Raw genomic sequence first — 12,618 nt, 5'->3', positions numbered from 1 at the left:
CTTGCTTGTTTCGTTATTTTCCATCCGTTTAGTTTGTTTCTCTTATGGGGTCATTCACAAAGCAACATAAAAAAGCAGAAGTGGCAAAAATATATTCAGAGCTAGGGTAGTATAATAAATTACTTTAAATTCCATTTTAGAAAAAACCCACAATGTTTCCAGGGCTTTTGTAATCTAGAATACTTTTAAAAAGTTAATGGGTGAAAACAATAGAATAGAGCTCCAAAGGCAGGGACTGATACATGAACTCTAGTATTATAGGCACAAGTGAGGCAAGACTACGGCAAGGTTCAGGACCTATTGCAAATAAAGGGAGACAAGAAAAACAAAAAAGGCCTCAAAAAGGACAATTCCTCTTTACTGGACTGTCCTGGATCAAAATGTATGTAATTTTCAAACATGATTTTCAAAATGCCAGAACTTAGGTGTTGGTTTTTCCTTCTTTCCCAGCCATACTGTCTAAAGAAAAACTGCTGGGGAAGAAGAAACCAGAAATCCCAGACAGCAGGAGCAGCTACAGAAGGTGCCAAAGCAGAGAGTATAGAGCAAGCAGATTTTGGCAGGACTTCCTTGACCCTGCGCTCCTCAGCTGCTTGTTCTGAATCTCTTTCCCACTGCTCCTTCCTCAATCGTACTCTGCAACAGCAGCGTTGCATGGTTTTCTCCCCTGCACCTAACCTTGCCTTCTTTCCTTGAGGGTTTCATCCCAATTGACTTACCACTTCCTAACCAAACCTAAAAAAAAAAAAAAAAAAAAAAAAAAAATCATTTAAACCAATATAACATTTTCTATCAAATATTGTTAACTCTGTGCATTACATCCTCCTCTCCAGTAGCCTTATCCAATTAGATAGGAAAGTCTTTGGGGCAGAGAGACTACCTGCTACTCGTGTCTGCACATGAATAAGTACAAGAGGACTAACTGCTTGTCACAAGCATAACAAGTACAGTAAGTAGTAGCAGAAAGTGAAGTATAGCTACACTAATGCTGCTGGGTTTTCCATCTTACTACTAATGGATGGGCAGCATGCAGATTTTGTGAATATTACTCTTGACACAGGGAACTTCTGATTCCCAAGGACAAGATATTTTTTCCTGTTTAAAACACAAAATTCTTGTTACAAATGGGCTGGTAACCGAAGTACTTACCTCCCTTAAAGCAACATAAACCTGAAATCACATGAATATTTTTCTCCTCAGGAGAAGTTGCCAGAATTTTCTGCAGCCGTGACTGCCCTGAAAATCTCATCTCAACTTATATTTTACAGGCTGTTCAATTATTCAGATTTGTCTTAACCCCTTGGCCTCTTTAAGACTAAAAATAATAATAATCTCTTCCCATGAAATCTAAGAAAAAGGATTTTTGGATCTTCCACATGTACTATTTAAAGCAAGCGTGGCTCTCACTGGGCCTCAGCAGGCCATACAGCCAACTCTTCATTTTCTGCCCTGCAGTCACATGGCTCAAGATAAGTATTCTGTGTAAAAATCCAGTTGGTCCTGACATTGAAATATTAGCAGCTTTACAAAATGTATAGTGTTCAATTGGGTCTCAACATTTAATATTCAGGATCTTAACAAAAAACCTGTTTCTTACTGAGTGAAAAGTAGAAACCATAACCTATAGGAAAGGTGAAGTTATGTGGAAACTAAAACAGCACATTCATGATACCTCTCCTGCTCCCAACATGATCCAGAACATTTCATATTGCAAAGTCAAGTTTGACTTAGACTAAAGCCACATTACAAACATGTATTTTCTTTGTAACCAACACATTCAATATTTCTATCATTACCTTCTCCTTTGTTGGTAATAACTCTTGGGAGTCTGTGGTCATGATCAGGGAGACTCTCAAACTTCTTCCATGAACTGCCCAACCACAAAACCATTAACTGCCTCAGTCCTACTCACTCCCCCCAAGGAAAAAGTACAGAGCTTTTTTGTTTGTTTGTTTTATCCAAGACATACACAAGTTATCTTAAATAAAACCAGATTTTATTCATAAATTCAGAAGCAGGAAGAAATACCACAGTAAAGTTAAATAAACACAAGTTCAGCTTAGGCTGAGAAATGTTTCTGGGGTCTGTACAGGAAAAAGCCTGTTGTGGCCCAGCATTCAAAGAGCTATTCTATCATACTCTTTCTTGAGCCATTTTCTTTGGCTCAGTTTCCTCCTACTATCAAAATGTGCTACTGCAAGGTCATAAGTTTTATTAATTCCCCATGGAATTTAGTTATTTCATGGTTTAACACAGTCTTTTCAATACGGCTAGTTGAGTTCTCTCAAACTGGACGCAGTAAATAAATGCATGCAAATTCAAATGTATTCCTTTTTTTTAGGAGGACTGTCTTTAAAAATAGTTTGTTAAATCTGCAATGCTGTGCAAAATTTTTCATAAAGCAGCATAGAAAATATCAAACTCATAATTTATAAAACTATGGAACACTTACAGTCACCAAAATTTACACACAAGGAACATGGGGCAGACCAGACAGTCTGTCACAACCTTTGAAACCTCTTATGAATTCACACCACACAATGCAAGAACCACTGCAATACATACTACAACTGGTAAGCAACACTTACAAAATGGTTTGGATGTAAATTGGAATCACGAAGGAATGCCATTTAAAAAGGAAAGGCCACTTCTCTTGACAAATCTAGTCAGATAACTATAATATGTCAGATAAACAAGCTTTTTAATGAATAAAAATAAAAAATTAATTCAATGTTTGAAGAACCGAAGTAACTTTTAAAACTTATTTCTCTATTCAGGTCCCCTCTCTCCCACTGCACAACTTCTCTGTCTCTTTCTCCCCATTCCTTCTGTACCATGAGTCTTATGTGACATTTCCAAGAAGCATCCCTCAAACCCTTAAGCCGTAGATCTGTGTCAATGAAATGAAAAGAGTGGTCTATTCGTACTACTTTCTTCACACAAAACCCCAATTTATCTATCTATTTTTCTTTCTGCTTTAATGCATCTGCTGGAAGTGTCCAGGTCTGGCCTAAATCAGGTACTTTTGAAATGCCTGTTAGGTCACTGCAAGATGGAGGCAGGGACAAACAGGAAAAAGGTGGAAAAAACCATCACTAAAGGGAACAAGGCAAAGAGATTTTGGATTTTTTTCTTTTTGTAATTCAATATTTTAGTCTCGCATACTATTTTGGAAATCTTTTTCATGGCAGATGTTACCTCAGGTTGTTAAATTCAGAGATATTTCCCCAAAAAAACCATTTTATAAGCTAGTCAACACACAACATTCACCAGACAGTACGCAGCATTTTCATTACATGGGTCAGTGTTAATAGGATTTAGAGATGCAAAAGAGTTATTCAAGGCCTTCTGGTATAGAAAGATGTTCATTTGCTGAAGTGTCAGTTGGAATGATTTGTTGTACATCAGAAAGATAAGGTCTTCAAAATGTTTAATTTTAATCTTTCAAAAGGTCTTTGGATTTGCTCTCAAATGTTGAGGTTTGATGCCTTTTTGATCATGTAAAGTATAGGCAGTGGAAGCCATATGCAGTTCAAGAGAAAAAAAAAAGGGCAGTAGATCAGTTTCAGAGGGAGACTAATATATCATTCAGGATGATTTTTCTTTAAAAAGTTTCTATTGGCTATTTAAACATAGTTCTAATGATCAAACCCTTAGCAAGAACTCAGATAAATTATCTATAATGTTTTTATATATACACACATCCATATATATAGATGTGTATATACATACATATGCTTGGTATACCCTCGTTCCTTTCCAGTTCTATTCTTTTATTATATTTGCTTCCACTCATATCAAATAGTAGTCAAATACACACCTTCAAGAAGATAAACTAATTTGACTGTTTAGGTTTCAGTGAGTAAGATAAAGCTATTAAAAAATGAGGTAACAAGTGAACTGAAGATACTTAAATACGCTCACGTTTTCAAGGCTACAAGTGACATTTGCAAGCAGCTTTCATTTCTGTTTCAGTTTGCTGGGGGAAAGCACACATTCCTCTCACTGCAGGTGTTAAGAATTTCAACCATTATTATAAAGTTATTATTTTAGTATCTATTTTTGAGTCCAGTCATGCCAAGTGGTACTTATCTTTTGTAATGCAAGTGAGCTGATTGAAGAAACTGAAAACAGATTCCCTTTTAAATTCCATGAAATAAGTGGAAACAGGACTATATCTATCTCAGGTTATCATATTAACATTTCATTTATGGAATCAAAATCTTGCGGGGTGCATTCAAAATCCACATGATGTCTTGAGTGCTAAAGTTTTCAAGAGGATCTGTACGTTAGCAAATAAATAGGCAATGTAAGAATACAAGTTTGGCTACAGATGTAGCAGCTAGTAACACATAAAGACTGAGGCTACTTCACCTAATAGTAAGAAGAGAAACTGATTTGGCTTTAAAAGACTTTCAGACAACAGTAGTTTGTTCATCACTGTACCAAAAGAAGAAAACAACAAAGTGGGGCGAGTTCACTGATGTAACTGCAACCCTCTAAGATATACAAAATTAAGCTGAGAGGTATGAGGGACCAGATGGCAATTTTCTAAAATAACTGGAGCCTAGCAGAATTCAAGTTACTGCTTGAGTATTGTCTGCTGCAAATAAATATTGTCGTCTTAAGTATCTGCACTACAGTAACTATTGTGCACTTCTACATATCAAAGTAAACAGCATCAATTTCAGAATAAATCACCCCAAACATTCTCACCAGCCTTTCCCATATAAAGGCTCGACTTACTGTTGATATCACAGCACTGAGTGTCCGAACCCCAGCTGTTGAAGTAGGTATAACTGACAACAAGATGTAACTGGTATAACAGACAACTCGTAAAAATCTCTAAAAGATGTAGTGAGCTGAGCAGAGGAGGAATAGCCTCCCTACCCACCACGAAGTATACACTTCATACATCCCTGGGGTCAGAGGAAAAATGCCAGGGCTTACCCTTGCAACAACCAAAGGCATTTTGAAAAGAAAAAAAAAAAGGGGGGGGGGGAAGAGAAGTGTGGGTGTCTGCTGTTGTCAGAAGTACAGTCAGAGGTATTGCTGAAGGAGGCTCAGTAGCAGCAACAAGCACTATACACAGATTCATGGGCTTACACAAAAACCGTGGTAAAATCAGACTGATTTGAGAAGTACGTCAGCTCTTCTGTTCTTTTACTGGAATTTCTCTCAGTACCAATTTGTTTTGTTCTCCACCACTTCCATTTCCCTGAGAAAGTATTGGTTGATTACCAATAAACGATAGTCAAAGCAAACCTTCCGCTCCCTTCTCTCTCCTCCCAAAGAAGTAACCATATGGCAGCATAAAAGCATCAAATACCATCTCTTTACTTTCTTTGGGATTTATCACGAGCGCTCAGTTGTACAGAAGGCAATTTAGCCAATCTGTTCTTTCTGCAAGTTACACTGCTACATGGAGAAATCTTTATGGAAATTTAAAGCTAATGTGCCTTCCGTTTTCCTGTTCCTGAAATGCATCATTGTATCCATTTTCCTTCTGTTTTTCATTGTGCCATTGACCCCTCTGTTGTATGTTATCTTCACCACATTCACCCACATTCTTTCCAAACTCCTATTGATTTGTCTTCGTTGTTTCTCACCCACAAGTTCTCTCTTTATTCAATCCCTGTACTCCATTTCTCACATTCTTCCTTCCATGTAAACATTTTTCTAAAAATCAGACTTAAAATCCGCAGTCTCAGCTGGGGTCCGCAATATTATGCGGTTCTTCCAAGATCAAACAAATCAAACGTTCTGTGAGCTGCGTTTTCTCACTTTAACAGAGGTATTCCTTGTTAGACTAGATTCATTTCCATGCATTACATTCTGTCCAGCACTCTGCTCTTCAGGTGCAACTAAGACATCTTCAGGTTGACCACTAGCCTCAGACTTGCTAGCAGGTATTTGACATCAATGCTCATTAAATGTTTTGAACCACAAAATTTGCCAAACTGCATTGGCTTGAGCAGTTCACAGGCTTCTGTGGAAAAAGCAAAGCTTTCTCCTACAAAGAGTTCCACTATATCTGTACAGCCACAGAGCATCTTCCATCTGCATTTTAGTTTGCAACTGTCCCAATGTCTGGTGTTCCTGGCAAACGCACACATATGTTCTTAAACTTCCCTGGGATTACACTAAGGTTTTGGTTGGTTTCTTGTCCTTCCAGTCTCTCACCATAACTTTCCTCCTCTACCACTACCAAACTGCAGGCACTTGTTCACTGCGGTCCTTCCAACTGTACAAGCTTGCGGTGGCCCCAATCCTCTCCTCGCTTTAAGTGCACACTAGGAATAACGAGAGGCTGCTAAAAGAACTGCTAATCTTTTCGCCCTCCCAGTAAGCAGCCTAGCACTGGTGAGGTTGCTTCAAAGAGTGTCCCTGCCTCGACTGTGAGCCAGAATTTAGCTGAGCCACCTAAATTTTTCCCAGTTCTGCCAACTGCGTAGAAAAGCGTTGAATTAAGTTTTCAAACACTCAGTAAGCATTCCAGTTGGGACCAGGAGCAAGATCCATGTCCCTTAAATCTTAGTCACCTATCAATGCACACGCTCTTCAAAAAGAAGCCATTCTATACATGTTTAAGTAATGCTGACAATAGATGAGGCAGGTAACAGGTAAGTATAGGCTAATCGAGAACAACATCTCATCTCATTTCTGAATTCCCATCTGCCATAAAGCTGCACTTTGAAATCTCAGAGGCAAGTGATGATGCAGTTGGGAGAAGGTGAACAGTGTCACATGCCACAGAAACAGTAAGGTGTAACATTTTACAGTATCTAGTAGCACAAGATGAAATAGCTGTTAAATAACAGGCAGCCTCTGCCAGGAAGAAAGCCACAGAATACCTCCTGCATGGAAAACTGAAAGAGATGGTCTGAAAGCATACTTGGAACGCCCAAAAGAATCACAGGATTGAAAGCTAGTCCTGTACTCAGACTGACCAAGGAATTTTAGTAAAATCCCAACTTTTTCCTCTCAGTGAGGGAGATCTCAGCTGACATCCACAAACTCAAAATCACCCATGAAGACTGATGTGACTATGTTGAACAAGATCCCTGGAAAATTCTTCCACTGTAAAACCCTGGAGTGACTTCTCACACATCATGTATCAAAACGCTCCCCTAAGCTTTCTAATACAGCCTGCCACCCTAAGCATCACAAGCGAGATGAAAACAGTTTCTCAAAGTGCGTGGCCTGACCAGCCTTGCAGCTGACAAGCTTGCAGAGCCACAATGGAAGGAACTCATCTTTCTCCATCAGTGAATAGGGTAGATTACAAAGTGTCAAACCTAATACCACATCTACCCAGAAAGCAAGTAGACAGGAAAAAAATGCAAATGTATCCAAAACTGCTATATCAAAACCACCGTCCAACCATTTCACCCATCAAATAGCTACCTTATAAATATATCCATTTGTTTCAAAACCAAAGTAAACACATCTAAATAAATTTTAAAGAGTAAGAAGAGGAGCTTTATTTACCCACTTCCCCTGAGATGAAGTGACCCCTTCACCAGAAATCAAACTGAAATTGTTATTGTAATTTATCAAGCTTTCCTTGTTCTTCAAAAATAAAGCTGCTGTACATAAATGGCATGGCTTGTCAACTACGTAGCAGACAATACACTTTAGTAGCTTGCAGGTTTTTTTCATACGTTCAAATCTTCCACCTCACAGCACTGAATTTAATTACATAACAATGAACTTCTGCCCTTACGTAACTTGTTGGCCCAAAGTTGCTGCAGCTATCTGCTGGGTATAATGAAATTTTACAAATGTTTTGTAAAAGACAGAATGTGTCATATAACAGCATTAGACCTTAGAAAAAAAAAGGTGTTGAATTTTGCCACATCAGTACAGAAAAGGAAAAAAGAAGGAGAATCTTTGAGGAAAGCTGTGCTTGCTGATGCAGCACAAACTACTGGGAACAGGTACCTCATGTATTGTTCAGACAAACAATTCTGCATCATTTGCATTATTTTTCACGTTTTGCAACTACAATATCTTAAACAAGAACAAACACATTGTTTTCCTGAAGCCTCTACAGTTAAGTGTCAGATTTAACTTAATTTTTTTTTTAAACTCTGCGTGGAAAAGAGAATAAAATGGAAAAAAGCCTCCTATGTTTTCAACATTACTTAAAAGCAAAAGCAAGCACAACAAGCTTTTACTCTCCTTGACTGACTTTTTATAGTATTAGAAATATTGAAAGACAGAAATGAATACCTTACATTTCAGTCACATTTACATATGTATATCTATTAGTGGAAAATCAAAAACTTACAGGAATCAGAATGTAACAAGTGACTGTTTTTCAGATCCAGTCAAAAAAATCCTATACCTCATATAGATTATCATGTCATAGTCAGCACAGACCAGAAGAGCAAAGCCTGTAATCGATACAGTAAAGTTTCCAGCAACACAAATAAACTGTTAATTTGAAACAATGCTGACCTCTAACCACTTAGCAATCGTATCTCAAAGAGGCTTGGTTTGACTTTGTGCTGCCATCCAACTGAAAAAAAAACCCAAACTTACGGTGCTTTTAAGCTGTGAACCGAGAGTTACGTCTATACTTATTGCTTAATGCAATAAAATTAGTTAGAATTGCTCTAATCTCCAACTAGGGAAAAAATCCTGAAATCTTCTCAGTAAACAAAAATTCGGTCTACACCATTAAGTGCATTTATGCAGAAAGATAACAATGTCGTCTTGATGCTTACCCAATCATTGTGTTTTCTTTAATCTGGCCCTCTGTGCCATTTACCATTGGCTCTTGATTTCTGTTTTCCTTCTCTGAAGCATCACTTGAGAGGCCCAATAAAGCTCGTACTCGTTTTGACTTCACATCCAATATCGTGTCAGTGTAGCCCACTTCTTGTAGATACCTGCAGGAACAGAACTCATGCTAATCTTCCATGCACATCTCACTTACTCAAAACAGTATATGAAAACTTCTCACTAAACTCATCTTCAGCCCCTTAGCTTAGCAAAGTATGGTGCTGTGCTAATGAAACATGCTTATAAATCATCCTGTACCAGCTGCAGAGGGATCGCCTCTTGCAGTACCAGCCTCGACAGTCACTGAATGGAGGAGGGGGGGGAGGGGAAAATCAAAGAGCCTAGCAGTCAGAGGTTATACAATACGTTATTCATTCATTTACTAAAATGGATGGAAAAGCACTTTCAATTAAATATTTACAACTGGCTTATAAAAATCACCACAGTTGCATGTACAACATGGCCATTTTATTCTTCAAGACATGGAAACCACACATGAAGCCTTACAGGAAGTATCAGATATGTTCCTTAAATAAGCGTTATTAGAAGCCTAGAAAACAGAGGGGATAAAAACAAATTCTGTAGATGTAGCTACTAGTAAGACTCGTTATTTTTAACACTCCAGGTTTGATAAAATCTTTGTCTTGCCTTTTCCTTATTCTGCAATGGGTCTGGCAAAATATTAATCTGTCTTGCATATAAGGGCTGGGCAGCAAGAATCCCGGACTAGCTTGTATGAAAACCTCAAGATCTGAAGTTGGCTCTTTCATCTATATGCCATATTGCCTTTGGGGAAAACAGGGGGAAATAATTACTTAATTTAATTAAAAAAAAAAAACAACAAACAAAACCAAAACAAAACTAAAAACTGGTCTCTGTCCTTTCCTCTAGAATATGGAGTTAATAGCACTGTCTTCTCAGGAGCACTGGACTGATTAAATGGTCAATATTCTAGAGGACTCTAAAGAGGGGAAATGCTATTTCACAATAACAGCTATTACAAATCAAGAACATTCTCCTCCAATTATTTAACAATATCCTCCACATAACCACATTAGGAGAGAAATGCTGATTGTTGGCTATGTAAAAATCAAACAAGTCACCTATGCAAAACAGAGTCCATCAGTATAACACATTCTGTATTCAGTACTGTCACTTATTTATGAATTGTGCTGAGAAGGAATGACTTGTCTTCAAAATCACTGATCCAAGTCAAGAGCACTTTATTTACATTTATTCAACATACATGCAAAGATTTGAGCTCTTGCAAAAGAAAAGCATGTACAAGCCATCCAACAGACAAATTTAACTTTTGTATAATTCCTTGGAAAAAGGTCCCTTAATATAAGCTCCAGACTGTCCTTACTGTCTCCTTCCCCTCTGTAACACACTAAAAAAAAATTAGAAAGCAAAAGTTTTGCTAGCCGATTAGAAGACCTTGGAATCTAACTATCAGCGTAAGGGATGAGGCAAATGCATGAAAAACCAGATAGAGACGCTCTGATGAGAGGTCTTTAAGAGACATCTTCAATTTAAACCAAAGGTTGTAACAAAGGCGAAAAAACCACACGTGTGACCAAATATCATGGAAATTAATTAACTCACTATGACCACAATTCAAACACTAATTTAGATTAACAGATATTTGCTTCATTGAGATGAACTGAGAATTAGAAAATTTCTTGTCTAAACTTTGAATATTAGTCTTTTCTGCACCTTGAGCAGGCCAAAATAAAAGTTATCCCTCTCAACACCAGTTATTTTTATTTTACATAGCTCTTAACAGAATTATTTGTGTTTGTTTCTTAATTGCAAAAGAATTGCAAGGTGTCATGACCCACTGTTTTCCCAAGCAGATCGTTTTATTATACTCGGTGAAAGAAAAGCAAAGGAGTTTAGGTGTTTGTGGTTTGACAAGGCTTCTCTCATCTGAAGTTCTGAAACATTAAAATTTTTCAAAAACCTAGGACAAGTAGAGCAGTAGCTGAATGAACTTCATCACACATACTAACTTTCCTTGAAAGAAAATCCAACAGAAAAAAAATCAAATACCACCATCATCACATTTCATTACCAGATTCTTTCCCTTGCATTTGTTATTCGAGTCCTTTTTTCAACACTTACTGTCTTAGCAGCTGTCGTCCTTGTTTCCATATTAGCTGACTGTTCTGTTGTGGCTGAATCTCTGTCTCATTCCCTTCATCTGGAAAAGATTATTTAATTACGAACATTTTTTTCCTTGTCCTGCTTTAAAAAGATGCCCATCCACTTGAAAAGACAAATGTGATTTGTCTTAAAATGATTAGGAATGGTTTAATAACAAAATAAAAGATTCAAAGTGCCAATAATCAATCAAGAGAGAAAAAAATGCACATAGCACGTAATTGTAGTACTACGCACACATAAAGATCGTCAGGTACATCCTACTGTATGAGGGCAAGTTCCACTAGTCATCAGTGCCTTCCCTTCTGTCTCACATCCAAAAGCCCCATCTTACCCCTTTTTCTTTAAGGACACAGACAATCTGGAGTTCCATTTTTGCATTAACCTTCCAATTAATTGCTGCTCATAATTTAAGTTTGAATACAAACATCTTTAACTGCTAACAATATCAAATGCAACTGCAGCATGATATCTATTTACAACTTACCATCCAACCAATTTCCTTAATATTTGACCATTCAACATAAAACCAACAAACCTGCTCACATCAACTTTAAATTCATCCATGTTTGCATTAGTTTTGTGGAAGGAAAAAAAAATACAACAGGGGTTGTTTGTTTATTTTTTAACCTGAAAAACTGTTGAAAACTTTTCACCACGTTTTCCACAGCCATAAATTTGTATCCAAACAGTACTACTTCAGGAAAATCCACAAAAAAAAAAAAAAACCACAAACAAAAAAACCCCACAAACCAAAACCAAAACCACCACACCAAAACACACCAAAAACGTGGCTGTTGTGGTGAGAAACTATCCGAATGCTGGCAAGCAACAGCTACACATCTATTCCATATATGGGTTCATATCACATGATGGTGGAGTTTTCTTCCCCTCCTCCAGGACATACATAAGTATATGCTTCCCAAGATAAAAGCTCTTGGTTTATTACCTATGAAAGCCTCTACAAAACTTGAAACCCTTGTGGTCCAAACACTGAAGGATGAACAATCTTCTTGTGTAAACAAAAATTAAGAACCAGAAAAACCTGTGTTATAATCCTATGAGTAACCTGATACATGATGTGGGAAAGCTATTTTCCTTACCGGGAAGTCATTTACCTTTAAACATCTGAATTAACACCACACACAAAAAAACCACCACCCACCCAAAGAAGCTATCAAAGACTAATCAGAATTCACATACAAGGAGAGCCATATGAATGTGATCCATCTCAAATTCACAAATCCATTTAATAGTAACCATAGGAAATAACCAATTGCACAATGATTTTCTGATGACAACTGAACACAGCTGGACCCAATGTACAACTACCAAAGCTGAGTCTGTAAGAATTAAAATATGACTGAGGTAAATCTGCCTGAAAATTCCTTTTGAAAGCAAAAACCCTTCTTCCGAAGGCACTATTAAGTATATCTACAGGTAAGAATTCTCTTTTGCTTAGTCTCCTCAAAACTGATGACCACTAGCAGTAACAGCAGTTTACAGATGAGTGTAAAAAAAAGGCATCCCTTTATCAGGAGATTGAACTCTTTCTCTTAAACTGTATTACTGAATCCCCAAGAGATCATAAAGAAAACAAACAACAAGGACCCATTTCGAAAAACTACTGGAAATACTTCCACATTTTTTCCTGACTGGGCAAGA

At 37.4% G+C, this 12,618-nt stretch overlaps 1 protein-coding gene across 4 annotated transcripts in view; it reads right to left on the bottom strand.

The window, feature by feature from the left end:
• STRN (striatin) overlaps positions 1 to 12,618 on the bottom strand; it is a 75,292-nt gene that overhangs the window by 38,747 nt on the left and 23,927 nt on the right. For all 4 annotated transcript variants that reach the window (XM_087775342.1, XM_087775341.1, XM_087775344.1 and 1 more), the window contains exons 4-5: positions 10,915 to 10,993; positions 8,733 to 8,897 (exon numbers count right to left, since the gene is read on the bottom strand). In XM_087775342.1, the coding sequence (XP_087631468.1) occupies positions 8,733 to 8,897; positions 10,915 to 10,993 (244 nt within the window). The remainder of the gene's footprint in view (positions 1 to 8,732; positions 8,898 to 10,914; positions 10,994 to 12,618) is intronic.

This window comes from Nipponia nippon, unplaced genomic scaffold (genome assembly GCF_047370975.1).
Source record: "Nipponia nippon isolate SJK-2023a ecotype South Korea unplaced genomic scaffold, ASM4737097v1 scaffold_4, whole genome shotgun sequence".
NCBI classification, from domain to species: domain Eukaryota; kingdom Metazoa; phylum Chordata; class Aves; order Pelecaniformes; family Threskiornithidae; genus Nipponia; species Nipponia nippon.
The sequence above is the reverse complement of the archived record's forward strand: the minus strand, read 5'-3'. Positions and strand labels throughout refer to the sequence as shown.